Below are 15,336 nucleotides of genomic sequence, written 5' to 3'. Positions count from 1 at the left end.
CATCAACTGAGGTTGCAGATACTCGAGACACCAGTAAAGTAGCGGGGTTAGGTAGCAACGTCAAAAGTAACACCTCGCACTGCAGCGTAAATACTGAGCCGTGTGGGTCTCGAAAAAAATCGCTGACATCTGAGCTCACTGAGAAACGTCGACCGAGAGCTCATTCAGTGGTAAAAGTGGAGGTAAGTCCATCTGCTGAGATAGCAGATACCCAAGATACTAGTGAAGTAAAAGAGTTCGGTAGCAAAGTCAAGAGTAACACCTTGTACTGTGGCGTAAATACTGAACCGCGTGGGTCTCAAAAAAACTCGCTGACATCTGAGTTCACTGAGAAACGCCGTCCGAGGGCTCATTCAGCAGCAAAGGCGGAGGCAAGGCAATCTGTCGAGGCAGCAGGCACCCGAGACACTAGTGAAGTAAAAGAGTTCGGCAGCAATCTCAAGGGTAACAACTTGCACTGTAGCGTAAATGCTGAGGCAAGGAGGTCTGGAGCAAAACTATGTTACACCTGAGCTCACCGAGAAAAGGCAACTGAGAGCTCACTCAGTGGCTGAGGTAGAGGCAAGTCCATCTGCTTGTGTAACAGATACCCGAGACACTAGTAAAGCTACAGAGGTCAGTAATCAACTCGAGGGTTACACCTTGCACTGTTGCTTAAATGCTGTGGAATCCGGTTCCCGAAGAAACTACATGACGTCAGAACTCGTCAATAAACGTCAATTGAGTACTCATTCAGTGACAAAGGGGGAAGCAGGCTCATCAGCTGCGATAGCAAGCTGGTAAGCGTCTCAACTTACGTGTAGCTGACCTTAGTTTGAAGTTGCAAGCAAATGGAACAGCTATCGAGCAAGTTAAACATCAGAAACAGCTTGGGGTTACAATTGATCAAGAACTAACTTTTAAGGAACATGTAGATAAACTTTGTAAGAAGCTTAGCAAAAAAATTGGCCTACTGAAAAAGTTGTGTACTTATTTACCCATTGAGGAAAGATTACTCTTCTATAATTCTCTTATTAGGCCGGTCATGATGTATGGTAGTATAGTTTGGACCTATTGTTCTAAGGAAGATCTCATGAGAGTGTTTCGGTTGCAGAAACGTGCAGCGCGTGTAATATTAGGTACAGGTATCAGATCAAGAACTGTGGAAAATTTAAGAAACTAAATTGGATCCCATTCTTTGATGAAGTCAAGATAAGAAAGTGCGTGTTAATCTATAAGGCACTGCATGGGGAATCCCCTACGTATATTGAAAGTACTTTAACTACAAATCACTCCCTGCATGGTAGAGAGACCAGGCATGGCCAGTATAACCTAATCTGTCCCAAGTATCGAAATACTACTGAGGCAGGAAGGTCGCTCCAAGTTAGTAGTATTAAGTTATGGAATAGAGTCCTAAAGTGTGACGTCACGTTGCCATGACAGCATTTTTTTCTGGTCTAAACAGTTTAAACTCATACTTCAAACATGGCGTCTTTATCGATATGCTCACTCGTTTCTTTCTTTTCTGGAGAGCGGAAATTGCTTGATCGCGGAGAAAACCACTTCAAATCCGACCATGTCCAAAGCTTTATTTATTCCAGGGGAGTCATCAAAGGTGAAGTCCAAGCAAGCATGAAAAATAAGGACTACAAAGTCACAGTAAGTTGCCAATTTGGGATCACAACACGTATGTTCAATTCGAAGAACTCCCAACCCCGATTTCACCTCCAATTTAATGTTTATATTGCGGAATATATATTGCAACTTACGTGTCTGTTTCGAATTATCTTTTTATCAGATTTATCTCGATGAAAACCTTGAAATAAAAAACACAGAATGCGAGTGTCCTCGCGGCGAGTTCAAGTGCAGTCACGCGGCAGCCATATTTATTTATGGCATCCATAACCTTAGCAGGACGGACCTGGAATGCCAATGGAAACGAAAGCGAAAGGCAGAAAGCGTACAGTCTGCAAGCCAGATGTTTCCAGCGCCACCGAAGAAGAAGGATTACAGCCCTTTGGCGCGCGATCCTAGCCGAGAAGGTCGGATGTGGCTGTACAGCGAACTAAAGCGCTATGGCAAATTTACAGGGACCTGCTGGATCTTGAGTCCCGAACCACAACCTGCTACCCCTCTCCTGATCAAGACGATTGAGGATATCATTTACTCAGAAGGTTTCCTTATGGCATCTACGAAGGAAAAACAATTAGAGTACTTGATTTAGAATGCCAAAGTAGAGGAGAGAGAGCCATAAATGTTGTGAGCACCCTCACGGCTGGCCAGCGAAACAGCCCTGCATGGCACCAAGCTCGTAGAGGCCGCCTGACTGCCAGTAATTTTGGCTCCGTCCTCCAGGCAAAAAGAGTTACACCGTCTCTTATCAAGCGACTACTTGGGGAATACAACTTGAGTGGAGTTAAAGCAATTGCATGGGGACAGGACAATGAGACTGAGGCCCTGAAATCCTTCACCAACATCACAAACTTTACACCTGTACAGACCGGCCTTTGACTACACGAGTCGGGAGTTCCTGGTGCTTCCCCTGATGGACTTGTGGGAGACGACTCGGTGATTGAGTGTAAGTGCCCCTACACACATCGAAATGGGACAATCAAGGAAGCTTGTGGGCACAAAGACTTTTACTTGGAGGAGAAGGAAGGGAATTATACGCTGTCTACCACACGTTTACTGGCATCAGTGTCAAGGCCAGATCTTCCTGACAAAGCGCAAATTCTGCTACTATGTTGTATGGACCACAAAGGATAGTGTAGTTATCAAGGTTGAACGAGATGAATCTTGGGAGCACAATATTACTATCTTGAGTGATTTTTACTTTCATCAACTATTCCCAAAGATTACCGAGGGAGAACTTTGAAAAGTGGTGCACAGATGCTGGACATAATCAGAGTGGGGGGGGGGGGGGGAGTAGGAGCTAATGTAAATAGGCAATAGCTAATGTTAAAAGGTATTTTTTTAAATTTCATACATTAATTTCTTAATATAACATTACATATTCTACACTCAGATAGAGACACAAGATAAAGAACCCACATTTTTCCATTTAGCATAGTAACTTAATAATAAATTACATTCTTCCTGAAAGCAAGCTTAAACAATTTTTTTTTTGCAACCAATGGCTACTGGTAGCTGGTAACACTTATCCTGGTTACTCAACAGGGCCCAGGTGCATAAAACTTATGCCACACTTAAGTAGGCTTGCATAGCAATGCAAAGGGAAGGGGAGGGAGCCAAAACAAAATCCATGCAGACACAGGTTATTTTTCTGACTACCTCTCACCATCCCTTAAGCTAATTTAAGTGTGGCTTTAGTTTTATACACCTGGACTCAGGCTCCAAGCTTCACAGACACAAAAGTAAAACCTTTAAGCCAGCACGACTTTCACACTTGGAACTACTGGACGAAAGAATTCCATACTGGTCATATGCCCCTGACCTGGATTTAGTTGAAATGACAATTTAAGAATGTCACTGGATTTCATTATAATCTATTTTCACAGAACACATAGTAGTTTGTATTAATGAACATAAAGGAGATGAATATCAGAAAAATGTAAAACTGACCACATCATATTTTTGACCAAAGCTATGTCAATACCATTTGATCTGTTACAGTAGGGCTTCTAGTAATACAAAAATAATATTAAAAACTCATTGTACTATAATTTAATTGAAAAAAAGTTCTATTCAGTCAAATTCAAAGTCTTCGCAGCCATCCTTGATCAATGGATACAGCAAATTAACAAGAGCTGAGCACAGTTGGCATAGCTTGTCAGCATGGCACCTCAAAATTGCTGGGATGAAGCCAAGGATGCGAATACTCTTAAGTCTTGCATTTGCATGCTCTACGTGGATGCGACATCGAGCTATTGATTTTGTCGCCCTTGCCTCACTCTCTGTAAACTTTCCATTGTTGAGAAATGGTGGTATGTTCACTGAAACACCTCTTGGAACTACATCGCTGATGAGAAAACCTTTGTCTGCCAGAACAAGATCACCAGCACTCAAATGTTTACAAAACCCAGACTCTTTAACCATGACCTTGTCACTGACTGAGCCAGGAAAAAGATCACTAACATAGGTTATAACTCCATTTGGGGCAACCCCTATAATGACTTTGAAAGAGTTCATTCCCCTGTAGTTGGAATATGTAGCATTCTGCTGGGACATGAGCTTAGGTGCAGCAATTTCAATGTCTGTACAATCAATCACAATGCGGCAACTGCTGTACTCAGTGAAAGAGGATGGCAAACACATCTTGTTCTTTTCTCTAGATGGCACGGTTGTCATGATGTCTTTGAACAGGAGAGAATGCAGAACATGGACAAAAGTTAGTACTATGTTAGCAACAGTTGCAACACTGCATGAAAACAACTGGGCTAAATGTAGATTGGTATAATTTTGTTTCAGTTTCATCAGAGTGATAAATATCTGGTCCTCAAGTGTGATCGCCTCAACCTTCCATCCAGCATAATAGTTTATTTCAGCCTTGAATCTTGAAACATATCCCACAACAATATCAAAAACATCCTTAGTGGGTAGACCTGTCTCCATCCGTATCACCTCAGGGCTCAAGCTCTTAGCAGAGTAGTGTGCACTATAGTAACTTGACATTTCCTTGTGTTTAGCAAGTTCTGTTGAAGTCATGTCAAGCTCTATTGACAGCAGAGCTTCTTTGGGACTTGCCTTTTCCTCTTGTGAGCATTCAGTGGAACATGGTTCAGAGTTCTCTTTAATCTCTTCAAGCACAGATGCTACAGTTGGTAATTTCGTGGGCTCGGCAGACACTTTCCGTTTTTCTTGGGGGTAGGTGTACTGGGAGGTGTTGGTCCTGTACCTGGCAGCAAGTCCAAACTATCAAACAGCTTGTGCCTGTTTCTGTCACTGATGGTTGGCATATTTTCTTTTCGCCCATCTTTAAAGTGACAACTGCAAAGTCGCGAATGTTTGCTGGGCTTTCTATCTCCTCTCCTATAACAGAAAAAGACAGAAGCAGTTACTATACTTGCGCTTAAAAAACCCAAAGTTTAGTTGGTCACATGCTTAACCTTGTAGTCTAAGACGTGAATGCGAAGCGAGTATTTCTCTGAGCTTGTTACTTAATACTAGTTAGTGTAAAAGCTTTGATACTCACAACTATCATATAGTTTTTTAGTAACTAAATTATCTTAGATCAAGACTGAAGACAAGGAAAGGCAAAGCCGCGAGAAAACAAATAAGACAAGAAAGAGAAACAGCTAATCGTGAATCAGTTTGAGATAAAAAAAAAAACAGCTATTTCTAATCGATGGTACAGCATCGAAATATATATTTTTCGAAAAATACTCACCTTACAAATGATATCCACTTATCATAGAGTGTTTTATGTTTTTTCTGGTCTGGAAACGAAAAGAAGCGGCAGCAGTGGCTTTCAGATGTGTGATTGCAATCTGGATGAAAACACTGGCCCATCGCAAACTTCGTCTCCGTGGCGTTTTGACTCGAATTATTGCTCACCAGGTGCTTTTTTCCGCTTATTATACTCTTCAATAGTAAGGCCAAAGGTTATCTTGATTCTCTTTATCTTATTTCTATTATTGGAGGATAAAATGCGCTATTATAGCTCTTGAAGTGCTCGACGTCAACGACAATGTGTCACGCTAGGGACGCCATTTTGGTTTGTTTAGACCACAGAATTCCGGTGCTATGGAAACGTGACGTAAGCACTTTAGGACTCTATAGTCTTCCAGATGAGCTTAGGAAACAACGTAGCATCTCCGCTCTTAGGAATGATTTGAAGAATTATTTTATAAATTCTTATAGAGACATTGATTCTTTTGAAGCTGTATTGTAATCTAGTTTTATTGTATTTATAATCTTTGAATAGTTACATTGTTCAAATAGTTAGTTCTATTTTAATCTCTATGGCTTAGAATGTATTACTTACTAACTTTAGTTTTGAGGGCCACTGGTTTGTCAGCGCAAGCTGTTATGTGTCTACCCCCTTTAAATGAAGTCGATTGTTATTATTGTTATTATTATTATTATAGCAGATACCTGTGATGGCAGTGAGGTAACAGCGTTCGGTAGCACCCTGCAGTGTAACGTTAACTCTGAGGCATATCGGTATCGAAAAAGATTGGCAGTATCAGAGATTCCTGCGAAATGGAAATTGGGGGCTCATTTAGCGGTAAAGGCAGAACCAAGTGTAGTAAGAAGTTCTGAATTAATGGATCTACCCAGAGAAACCCAGACTAAGGTCATTGAGTGACCAAAGCCAACTGAAAATTCAAAAACTACTGTTGAGCTTGATTTTGAGTCCCGACGTGGACGCTGTAATGATTTCTACGTAGAGAGCTTTCAGACGAAGTCGTTAGTAATGAGGCCAATAGGAGAGCATCGAAATATACATAGAAGGAGATCCCAATCTACCAGTCAGGTACAGCAGAGCTTGTTTGATGTAAGCGTAGCTATGTTAAACGGTAATGGGATTAAGAAAGATTGGACATCTCCACCGTGTGAACACAATAGACTTCATGATGCGAGTTTAAAAGGCGAAAGTGTACAGGAAATACCTAAAGGTCAAATGCTTCAGCAGGAGTTTTCTTTCAGGGACAATGACGAACTTGCTGGGAACATGGATGAAAGTGAAAGTGAAAGTGTCGTCCGTGGAAAAACGCTTCCTTCAATTTCAGGTGGTTCAGTTGTCATGAAGTCGAACATTTTGAGACATTCAACGGAAACCACCAGTGATATAAGTAACAAATTTGATGAGGCTAAGGAAAGCAAGAGAGAGAGAGTGTCGATCCAGCTTTCACCTGCGTTCAGCGGCGTTAGGCGGTGTGAGCCACGAACGGAAAGACTGAGTTCTTTGAGACAGGAAATCGGCGGAAGAAATTCCTTTAATTCAAAAACAATGTCTTTTGGAACCGAAGACACGTCATCAGTCTTATACCTCGAGGGCGATACTCTGATTTCACGAAAAAAGTTGAAGAAGGTCCGATCAAACTTTCTAGGACAAGAACCCACCGAGGGTTTGACAATGAAGTGTAATTCACTGATGACGGAAAGTGTCGGCAGGGACGATTCTGCTTTGGGAAATCCGAAATTACTGACTTACAGTCGGTTTGCTGTTGGTTCAAGTGAACTGAGTAGACTTCGCCGAGAATCGTTTAGTTCTAAGCTGAATTGAAAGCTACGACTCTGTAGTGGATCTGAAGTGGGGGAGAGAAAAGAATAACTTGTAATTGAACCGCTACAAAGGTTCTACATGAGCTTCAAAAAGAATTTATTCAGCAATGTTGTTAAGAACACTTCACTAGATCAGATGGAGCTATTGGTATCAATCACGAGCAGTAACTATTAATTTCCTCTGGAAAAGGAAACGGCATTATGAGAGAAATTTATGTTTTTTTTTTCTTAGTTTAGAACAAATTCCCTATTAAAACAAAGAGGATGAGGAAACTTTCCTACTATACAACGAATTTAGGATTAGAACACGACAGGGTATTATTTGTCAAGGATAAAACATTATATGATAGGCAAATGAATGCGATTATCATGGGTTTTTGGTACCATCACAATAAAATGAGGCAACGGATTCCTTTAAAACCGGACTCTTTGATAGTTATATATAATGTTTGAAAATAAAGAATTTGTGAGAATCTTTTATTGGGGATCACTATTATTATAGAGTATGAAATCTGTTACAAGCTCACTCATTCACCAACCATCGAGAATTTCGCGACATAGGAATGTACATAGGGAAAGAGGCAAAATAAAAGAACTGATGGGAAGAACAATAGTTCAGCATGCATCAGTGCATTTGGTACGTCTTTTTTGGCGTCTAAGATACTTGCCAATGCCCTTACCTGACTCCCTTGGGCGTCGATGGGTCATAGAATGTTTACCTTTCACGGGTGAGTTTATCGAAAATCCAAATATGTTTGATGCATTTACGTTAGTTTAAATCCATTGACGACTTAGAAAAGGAAAGAAAATAATTTTCTATGACTTGCTACGTTTCAACTGTTGTAGGAACTTCATTTGCTTGAGTCAATGCCACTGCATAGAGCTTTTTCATTTGTTTAAAGAATACACTTTTTGGTAACCACAACAGACACTGGACTCACAATTACTATAAACAAAAAAAGTGTTTTAAACCGACGTTTCGAAGTCTGCATGACCTCATTATCAAGTAAAATGTTAAAACTGATGTAAAATTGTAGCTCAGAGATTATATACAAATAAAATGTGATAACTTCATTAGAATAATGAGCGTTCATTGTTATTGGTGTCAGATCGTGCAGTATATGTTTAAATAAATACAATGTTTAAATAAATATGTTTAAATAAATACAAAACCCGACAAAGGATCTGGCGTAGTAGTAATGGACAAGACAGAGTACATCCGTCTACTAAGTGATGCTTCCATCAAAGACACAACGAAGTTCACCCCTATCAACACAGAAAGACCAAAAACACGCGGCCGGCCTCCTAAACACTACCATCCCTTACTACAAAAAGAAAAACAGCTGGAGTCCGTCGTCAGAAAAATCCTGCCAAAGCCGATTGCTGACACAGTTTGTCGCAAAGGTTCCCGGCTTGCTCACCTTTATGGTCTTCCAAAGACTCACAAACAGCAACTATCAATGCGACCGATACTATCATCGACTGGGACCTACAACTTCGCCCTGGCCAAGTGGCTTGAAGAGAAGCTTAAGCCCCTTTCATTAAATCAGCACACTATCTGCGATATCTTCTCCTTCGCCGAAGTGATAAGGGAAACACCACTCAACCCGAATGACATTCTCGTGTCGTATGACGTATGTGCTTTATTTACCAACGTGCCACTCGACGAGACTATTGAGATCATCGCTGAAAAAGCCTTTAAAAACAACTGGTTTAATGAAACGCATGGTCTCAACCTCACAAAGACAGGTCTTACCGAACTTTTAAGAATAGCAACCAAAGATCAGCTATTTCAGTTCGACGGTCAACTTTATGAGCAGGTGGACGGTGTGGCCATGGGCTCGCCCCTGGGACCCCTTATGGCAAACGTTTTCCTGTGCTCCATTGAAGAACAACTGGATCGCAACAACAAGTTACCAAGTTTCTACAAAAGGTACGTCGATGACACATTAGCCACGATGCCAAATATTCAAGCCGCAACAGCTTTCCTTTCAACATTGAACGAATGCCATCCTGCCATACAGTTCACAATGGAAATTGCTGAAAACAACAAGCTTCCATTCCTCGGTATGATGATTGAGAAAAACGGTTGCCACCTGACAACAAGCGTATATCATAAACCAACTGATACAGGACTGCTCTTACATTACCAGAGCCATGTCGATCAGCGTTACAAAAGATCTCTGCTGAATACAATGCTGAACCGAGCTTACCGCCTGTCATCAACGAAAGAATCTTTTACGAAGGAATGCCAGCATCTCAAGCGGATGTTTACTAAGCTTAAGTACCCAGTGAAACTCATCAACTCAGCTATCGCCTGGTACACGAGTTCTACGATCCAAAGCCGTCACGAAACCCCAACTGAACTTGACGCGGCTACACAAAAACCTGTCAGAATAACTTTACCATTTAAAGACCAAAAATCGGCCGACACAGTAAGACATCAGCTGAAAGATCTTGGCCGGAAAATCGGAACTGACCTACAACCAGTTTTCACGAGTCGTAAGATCGAGGGAAAGCTCAAGATACAAGAAGAGAAGCCCGCTTTAATTAACCACCAATGCGTTGTTTACACTTTTAAATGTGATTCGTGCGATGCGGATTATATCGGTTATACCACACGCCATCTTCATCAACGCATAGAAGAACATAAAGCCTCTGTCATTGGCAAGCATCTGAGGGAGGCCCACGGTGTAGCGTCCGCTGGCCTGGGGAAAATGTTTTCCGTTCTCAAGAAATGCCGCGGGAAAATGGACTGCCTAATCCACGAAATGTTATTCATTCGCGAACAAAAACCAAAGTTAAACACGCAGTCTGACTCAATACGTGCAAAAGTATTTATTTAAACATATACTGCACGATCTGACACCAATAACAATGAACGCTCATTATTCTAATGAAGTTATCACATTTTATTTGTATATAATCTCTGAGCTACAATTTTACATCAGTTTTAACATTTTACTTGATAATGAGGTCATGCAGACTTCGAAACGTCGTAGTTTTTTACCGTTAATTTTTATCATCAAATGTATTTCTAAACATTCTCTGGTTTTAAACCGAGTCATGATTAATTCTCACTTTATTAGTTTTCTTGGTGAGATGAGATCAGCCATCGTTCTCCCTTACAATTTTTTTGCTGCGTGTTGTTCTCGGGAATTGTACATGATTGTTTACTTCTGACTCTGAAAAATTTCGCCTCAGTTGTTTTGGAAATGCTGGCTTTGTATAATTTTTTGATAAAATGATTCAACAGCGCAGTCGTCAACAGCATCGATACTTTCAAAATAGGAAACCATACTACGAGGGACACGATATACACATAGACAAATGAATAAGGAGGTAGAAAATAAAGAAGAGAATAAATGAATATTTCATTTCTGATTTGTCGAGTACTTCTGCTCTGACTGGGGACATTGTGAAGTGCGAATGGAGTAAATAAAAGGTGAGTTGTAAAACAAAAGTTGGAATTTGAGAAGGTGACACAGACAACTTGGCTACGAATCAAGCCGTGTAGCCTAGAGGCTGACCTCGATACCGCCGAGAAACAACCTCATTACTTATAGAACAAAGAATACGACTTATTTTCACGTTCTGGACTAATGTTTTTCACTTCTTGGCTAAAAAAAGCTTTTGGCCAATGTGTCTTAAATTTTCTGATAGTGGTTGCAATCAAGAGAGTGCAGACAGGTGAAAATTTGAAAATGAACGGAGAACTAAAACATTCGGTAATGTTGCGTACGGAATAAACTTGTCAAACAATCTGATTCTGTTTGCTGTTTTGCTTCAATTTTGGCGCTCTAATGTGGGAGACCTTGGCTAGAAAGGCTCCCTGGTCATAGCTAACGGGAATCACCTTAAAACAAGCTCTCTGTCGGGATCGCATGACCCTTCCTATGCTGGAAATCTGGCCAAGAGTAATTCATTCTATCATGAAAAAATGCTTCAGTGACCCTGCAGGTCGGCCGAGTTTCTTCAATGTATATGGGCTACCATTCGACAATTGAGAGCTGTACAGCGGTACTGACCTCAGAAATGATGGACGGAGCCTTTCCTGATTGGTACGAATTTCATGTTGTTAGTAAACAGGACGAGACCCAAGGAGTAAGGAACAGGGCTATTTCAGAGGCTCGCCCCAGTTTGAGCACCAGTAGAAAGTCAGAAATCTATGTGATGAGAAGACGTTCCTCCTCTCAGGTTAATGAAAGTCACGGGAGTACTCATCTGACAGGAAGCTTGAAAGATGCCTTTTAAAGAAATGTTTTCAAATAAAGTGCAAATTCGAAGGGAGAGAGAGGTCGAGCAATGTTGCTACCAAAATGCGGAACAGTTAGAGTTGGTTCGCGACATTCGTTGACGGGCTGGTAACTGTTCACGCCCTGCCTGGGCAAAAGAGGTTGCCTTGACTAGGGCGATAGCAGGAGATTTTGACAGAGTCCGAAAAAATAATATGGAAAACTGACGGCACTGCCTCGAAAGATGAGACATCAAGCAGACATGAGAGAAAGTACAGTGTCTTAGATTAGGAGACTTTTGGCTGACTACTTACGACATCCTCTCAATACTTGGAGAAGGACTCGGCAAAAGTGTTGCACGGAGTGGAAAAGTTAAACTTGATGAGAGGATTTAGGGAAAAAGGTTGAGGAATAGCTCAGCGTTTCAGGTGAGAGAAATCTAGCCGCTTATGACAGCTTTTCCGAAACAGGTGTGGTGAAGACAGTCTTTGAGAACACAGCAACAGTTAAGGAAAGCACGACGTTGTTTCCATTGTTGGAAAATGAGACAACAAGCAATACTGTTTCTTCAAAGAAAAACATGCAGGAAGCGCATCAGTCCGATAATGCCATTCACAGTCCATCACAGTCACTCAATAAACTATTGAAAAGGAGACGACAGTGTGTAAGGTAACAAAAGAGTCTCTTTCTTCCTGCGACAGTTGCAACCTCTGCTGATGAAGAGACAACAAGCAAAACTGTTTCTTCAAAAAGAAACACGAAGGAAGTGCATCATTCCAATGATCATTCTATTCACGGTCCATCACAGTCACTCGATAAACTATTGAAAGCGAGACGAGAGTGTGAAAGGCAACAAAAGGGTCTGCCTCTTCCTGCAAAAGTTGCAACTTCTGCTGATGAAAGAGATATCCCCCGACATCAGTAAAGGAACGGAGCTTGGTAGCAACCTCAGACTCGCTAACATCCGAGAATACTGAGAAAGGCCAGCTGAGGTCTCATTCATTGATAAAGGCGGAGGCAAGTCCATCTGGTGATGTAACAGATACCAGACATAATAACAGTGAAGTAACAGAGTTCGGTAGCAAACTCAGGGTAACACCTTGCATTGTAAGCGAAAGACTGAGGAGGCGGGTCTCGGAGAAACTCTGTGACATCCGAGCTAACCGAGAAATACCAACTGAGGACTCCCTCTGAGACAAAAGCAGAAATAAGCCAAATGCTGAAGTAGCAGATACACAAGATACCAGTGAAGTAATAAAGTTCAGCAGCAACCTTATGGATAAAAACCTGCATAGTAGCGCAACTGCTGGAGAATGTGGTTCTCGTGGAAACTCAGGGACATTAGATGTCCCTGTAAAATGCAAACTGAGGGCTCATTTAGAGGCAAAAACACATTCTAGGGTCATGGGGGGAATTAAGCGTGGTGACAATTCAAAAACCGTTCTTGAGCTTGATTTTGATCCCCAAGATGAAAGCTGTAATAATGTCTGCGCAAATGGATTTTAGACAAAGTCGTTAATAATGGCACCAACGGAGGGGGACGAACAAACTGATAGAATTCGATCTCAATCTTCCAGACAGGCACAACAAGGCTTGTTTGATATCCACATCAAACACCAAGGAGATGAGGGAAGATATAACATTACCACCGAGTGAACGCTATGTAAGTTTAAGGGCTAATGGTACCTAAGAACTACCTCTAGGGAAGAGTCTTCAACGACAGTTTTCTTTTAACGGGATAATAAAGAACTGAGAGGGGACATAGATGAAAATAGAAAAATCACCAGTGGAAAAACGCATTCTTCCAGCTTATTTGACAAATCGGGCATTTTTGAAGGTCTCGGGTGTAGAGCCAGCAAGGTCAAAAATTTTGAGAGATTCATCAGAAAGAACTCGACATATGATTAAAAAGTTTGAGGAGGCTAACGACAGTACGAGTGGAGGAGTGGGGTGTCAGTTTTAAAAGAGGTCAAAGGTGCTCAAGTGCTATGTGACAAGTCACAAAGGGACAGAGCAAGTTCCTTTATACAGAAATTCGGCAAAAGAAGTTCATTCAATCCAAAAACACTGTCCGGTGAAACCGCAAAGACGCTCTCAGTCTCCCCCCAAGAAAACTTTACGCTGATTTCGCTAAGAAAGTTAGAAAAGGTGCAATCAAACTCTCTGGGACAAGAACCTTCCGAAGGTTTGACAATGAAGTGGAACTCACTGATGACGAAGAGTGTCGGTCGGAAAGATTCTGATGTGGGAAAGTCGAAGATAGCGAATTGCAGTCAGTTTGCAATTAGTTCAAGTGATCTGAGTAAACTTCGCCGAGAATCGATTAGTTCTGAGCTGAAGGCAAAGTTATTAATCAAAAGAAGGTCTGAGGTGAAGAAGAAAAAGAATAAACAAAGGTTACCAATCATAATGTAGTAAAACCACAGGTACTATTCAATCAAAAAGGGTCAGTTTCATTTTGTTTGGTAAGTTGGACGACATTATGACTAAAATGCCTGCCAGTATTTGGTTTTTCACCGACAAGCATAATTTGAAAAATAGTAGAAAGGAATAAACAAGGTATATTACATTTGCAAACTGCAGCAAAGAAACATAGCTTACCAGCGTAAAACAGAAAGTAGATCGCAAAGTTTGATAATTGGTTGGCAAAAGTTTGTTAAGTGGGAAGGCTACGTGTGACCCCACGTCAGCGCAGTTTTTTAAGGAATTATCAAATAAAATCACAGCCCCTGACATAAAGGTACTTGAAACCGAAAACTTCATCAACAAGCTCTGAAATTTTCGTTATACTGCCAGAGATCGGTGCTATGTTTTCGATAATCTTCTGAAGTAATTTTTTTTACTCTCCGGCATGATAAGTAATTTACTCTATATGATGTTTCCTTTATTTTGTTTCAGTCTTATATGTTTTTCACACTGATGAGATTTCATTAGAGATACGACGGTGCATATGATTTGAATCTAAAATTAAACTTAGAGGAATATTTACAAAAAAGGGAATTAATATTAAATGGTTTTTAAAAGGCTTTTTTCAAACTTCCATCCAAGTTGATGTGTACCACCATCTACCACTCAACTCCAACCGAAACGGGAATACCTACTACATCATCAAGGGCGTCTTTTGTCAAGAAAACCAGAGAATACATGTACGTCTCAGTTTGCGATTATCTTGAAAAAGGAGAAGTTTGGAATTCATATGCTCCAATTTTGTTCATCGCAAATTAAAAAGCATTGTTAATCTTTGGATTCCTTTTCCTCTTAAGCGTTTTATTGTTTCCGAGGAGGATTTGAAAGTTTTGATAGAGATTCCAAAAACATCAAGAGAACAACAAAAACTAGTGCAAAAATTCTGAGTGATTGTTATTTTGTCCATTTTCATAAGTTCACGAATGCATTCGAAGATTTTAAAGCAATAACTCTCTAGAGTGCTGCCTCGAGGTCCGAATCAGGAAACAAAATGTGCCTGCTAAAGTCAGATCTTTGCTATTTCCTAATCGACACGTGGTCAGCGTACCCATAGCCATTTTCTGACTTAACTTTATTTCACGCACGAGTATCTACCCTTTAGGTACAATAGCTTAATATTATTTGTATTTTTCTTTCCCTTAGTTTCCTATTTTCGCAGAATTTTTCACTTGCGTTAGAAGGAAACTCTACACACGTTGGTTCTGCAGACTTGGACTGTACACTTTCGGTTAACTTTACCTTTTTCTTCTCAATCCAACATTACACGTTCTGTTCTACGACCTATCTCAATCCCATCTTCTTTGAGTTACAAAAATGCCATGTTTTATAAGCTACGGATACACACACCCAGATACGTAAGTCCGGAAGGGTAAGATAATTTAAGCTAACTTGACAAAATTCCAGTTTTGTTTTACACATTCTTCAATGATTCGTGGCTACTAATTTCCTGTTACATCGGGTTGATCGA

At 40.7% G+C, this 15,336-nt stretch overlaps 2 protein-coding genes across 2 annotated transcripts; both read left to right on the top strand.

Annotated features, from left to right (window-relative positions):
* Positions 1-1,390: 1,390 nt before the first annotated feature.
* Positions 1,391-3,662, top strand: LOC148736031 (uncharacterized). Its single transcript, XM_088755157.1, has 2 exons — positions 1,391-1,638; positions 1,778-3,662. The coding sequence occupies exons 1-2, from the start codon at positions 1,465-1,467 to the stop codon at positions 2,201-2,203; spliced, it is 600 nt and encodes a 199-aa protein (XP_088611283.1). The 5' UTR covers positions 1,391-1,464; the 3' UTR covers positions 2,204-3,662.
* A 4,677-nt stretch (positions 3,663-8,339) lies between these two features.
* LOC111346182 (uncharacterized) lies at positions 8,340-10,217 on the top strand. Its single transcript, XM_022953487.2, has one exon. The coding sequence runs from the start codon at positions 8,367-8,369 to the stop codon at positions 10,011-10,013; it is 1,647 nt and encodes a 548-aa protein (XP_022809222.2). The 5' UTR covers positions 8,340-8,366; the 3' UTR covers positions 10,014-10,217.
* Positions 10,218-15,336: the final 5,119 nt, after the last annotated feature.

The sequence above is a fragment of the Stylophora pistillata genome, chromosome 3, assembly GCF_964205215.1.
Source record: "Stylophora pistillata chromosome 3, jaStyPist1.2, whole genome shotgun sequence".
Classification (NCBI taxonomy): Eukaryota; Metazoa; Cnidaria; class Anthozoa; order Scleractinia; family Pocilloporidae; genus Stylophora; species Stylophora pistillata.
This window is presented reverse-complemented; position numbering and strand designations above follow the sequence as displayed.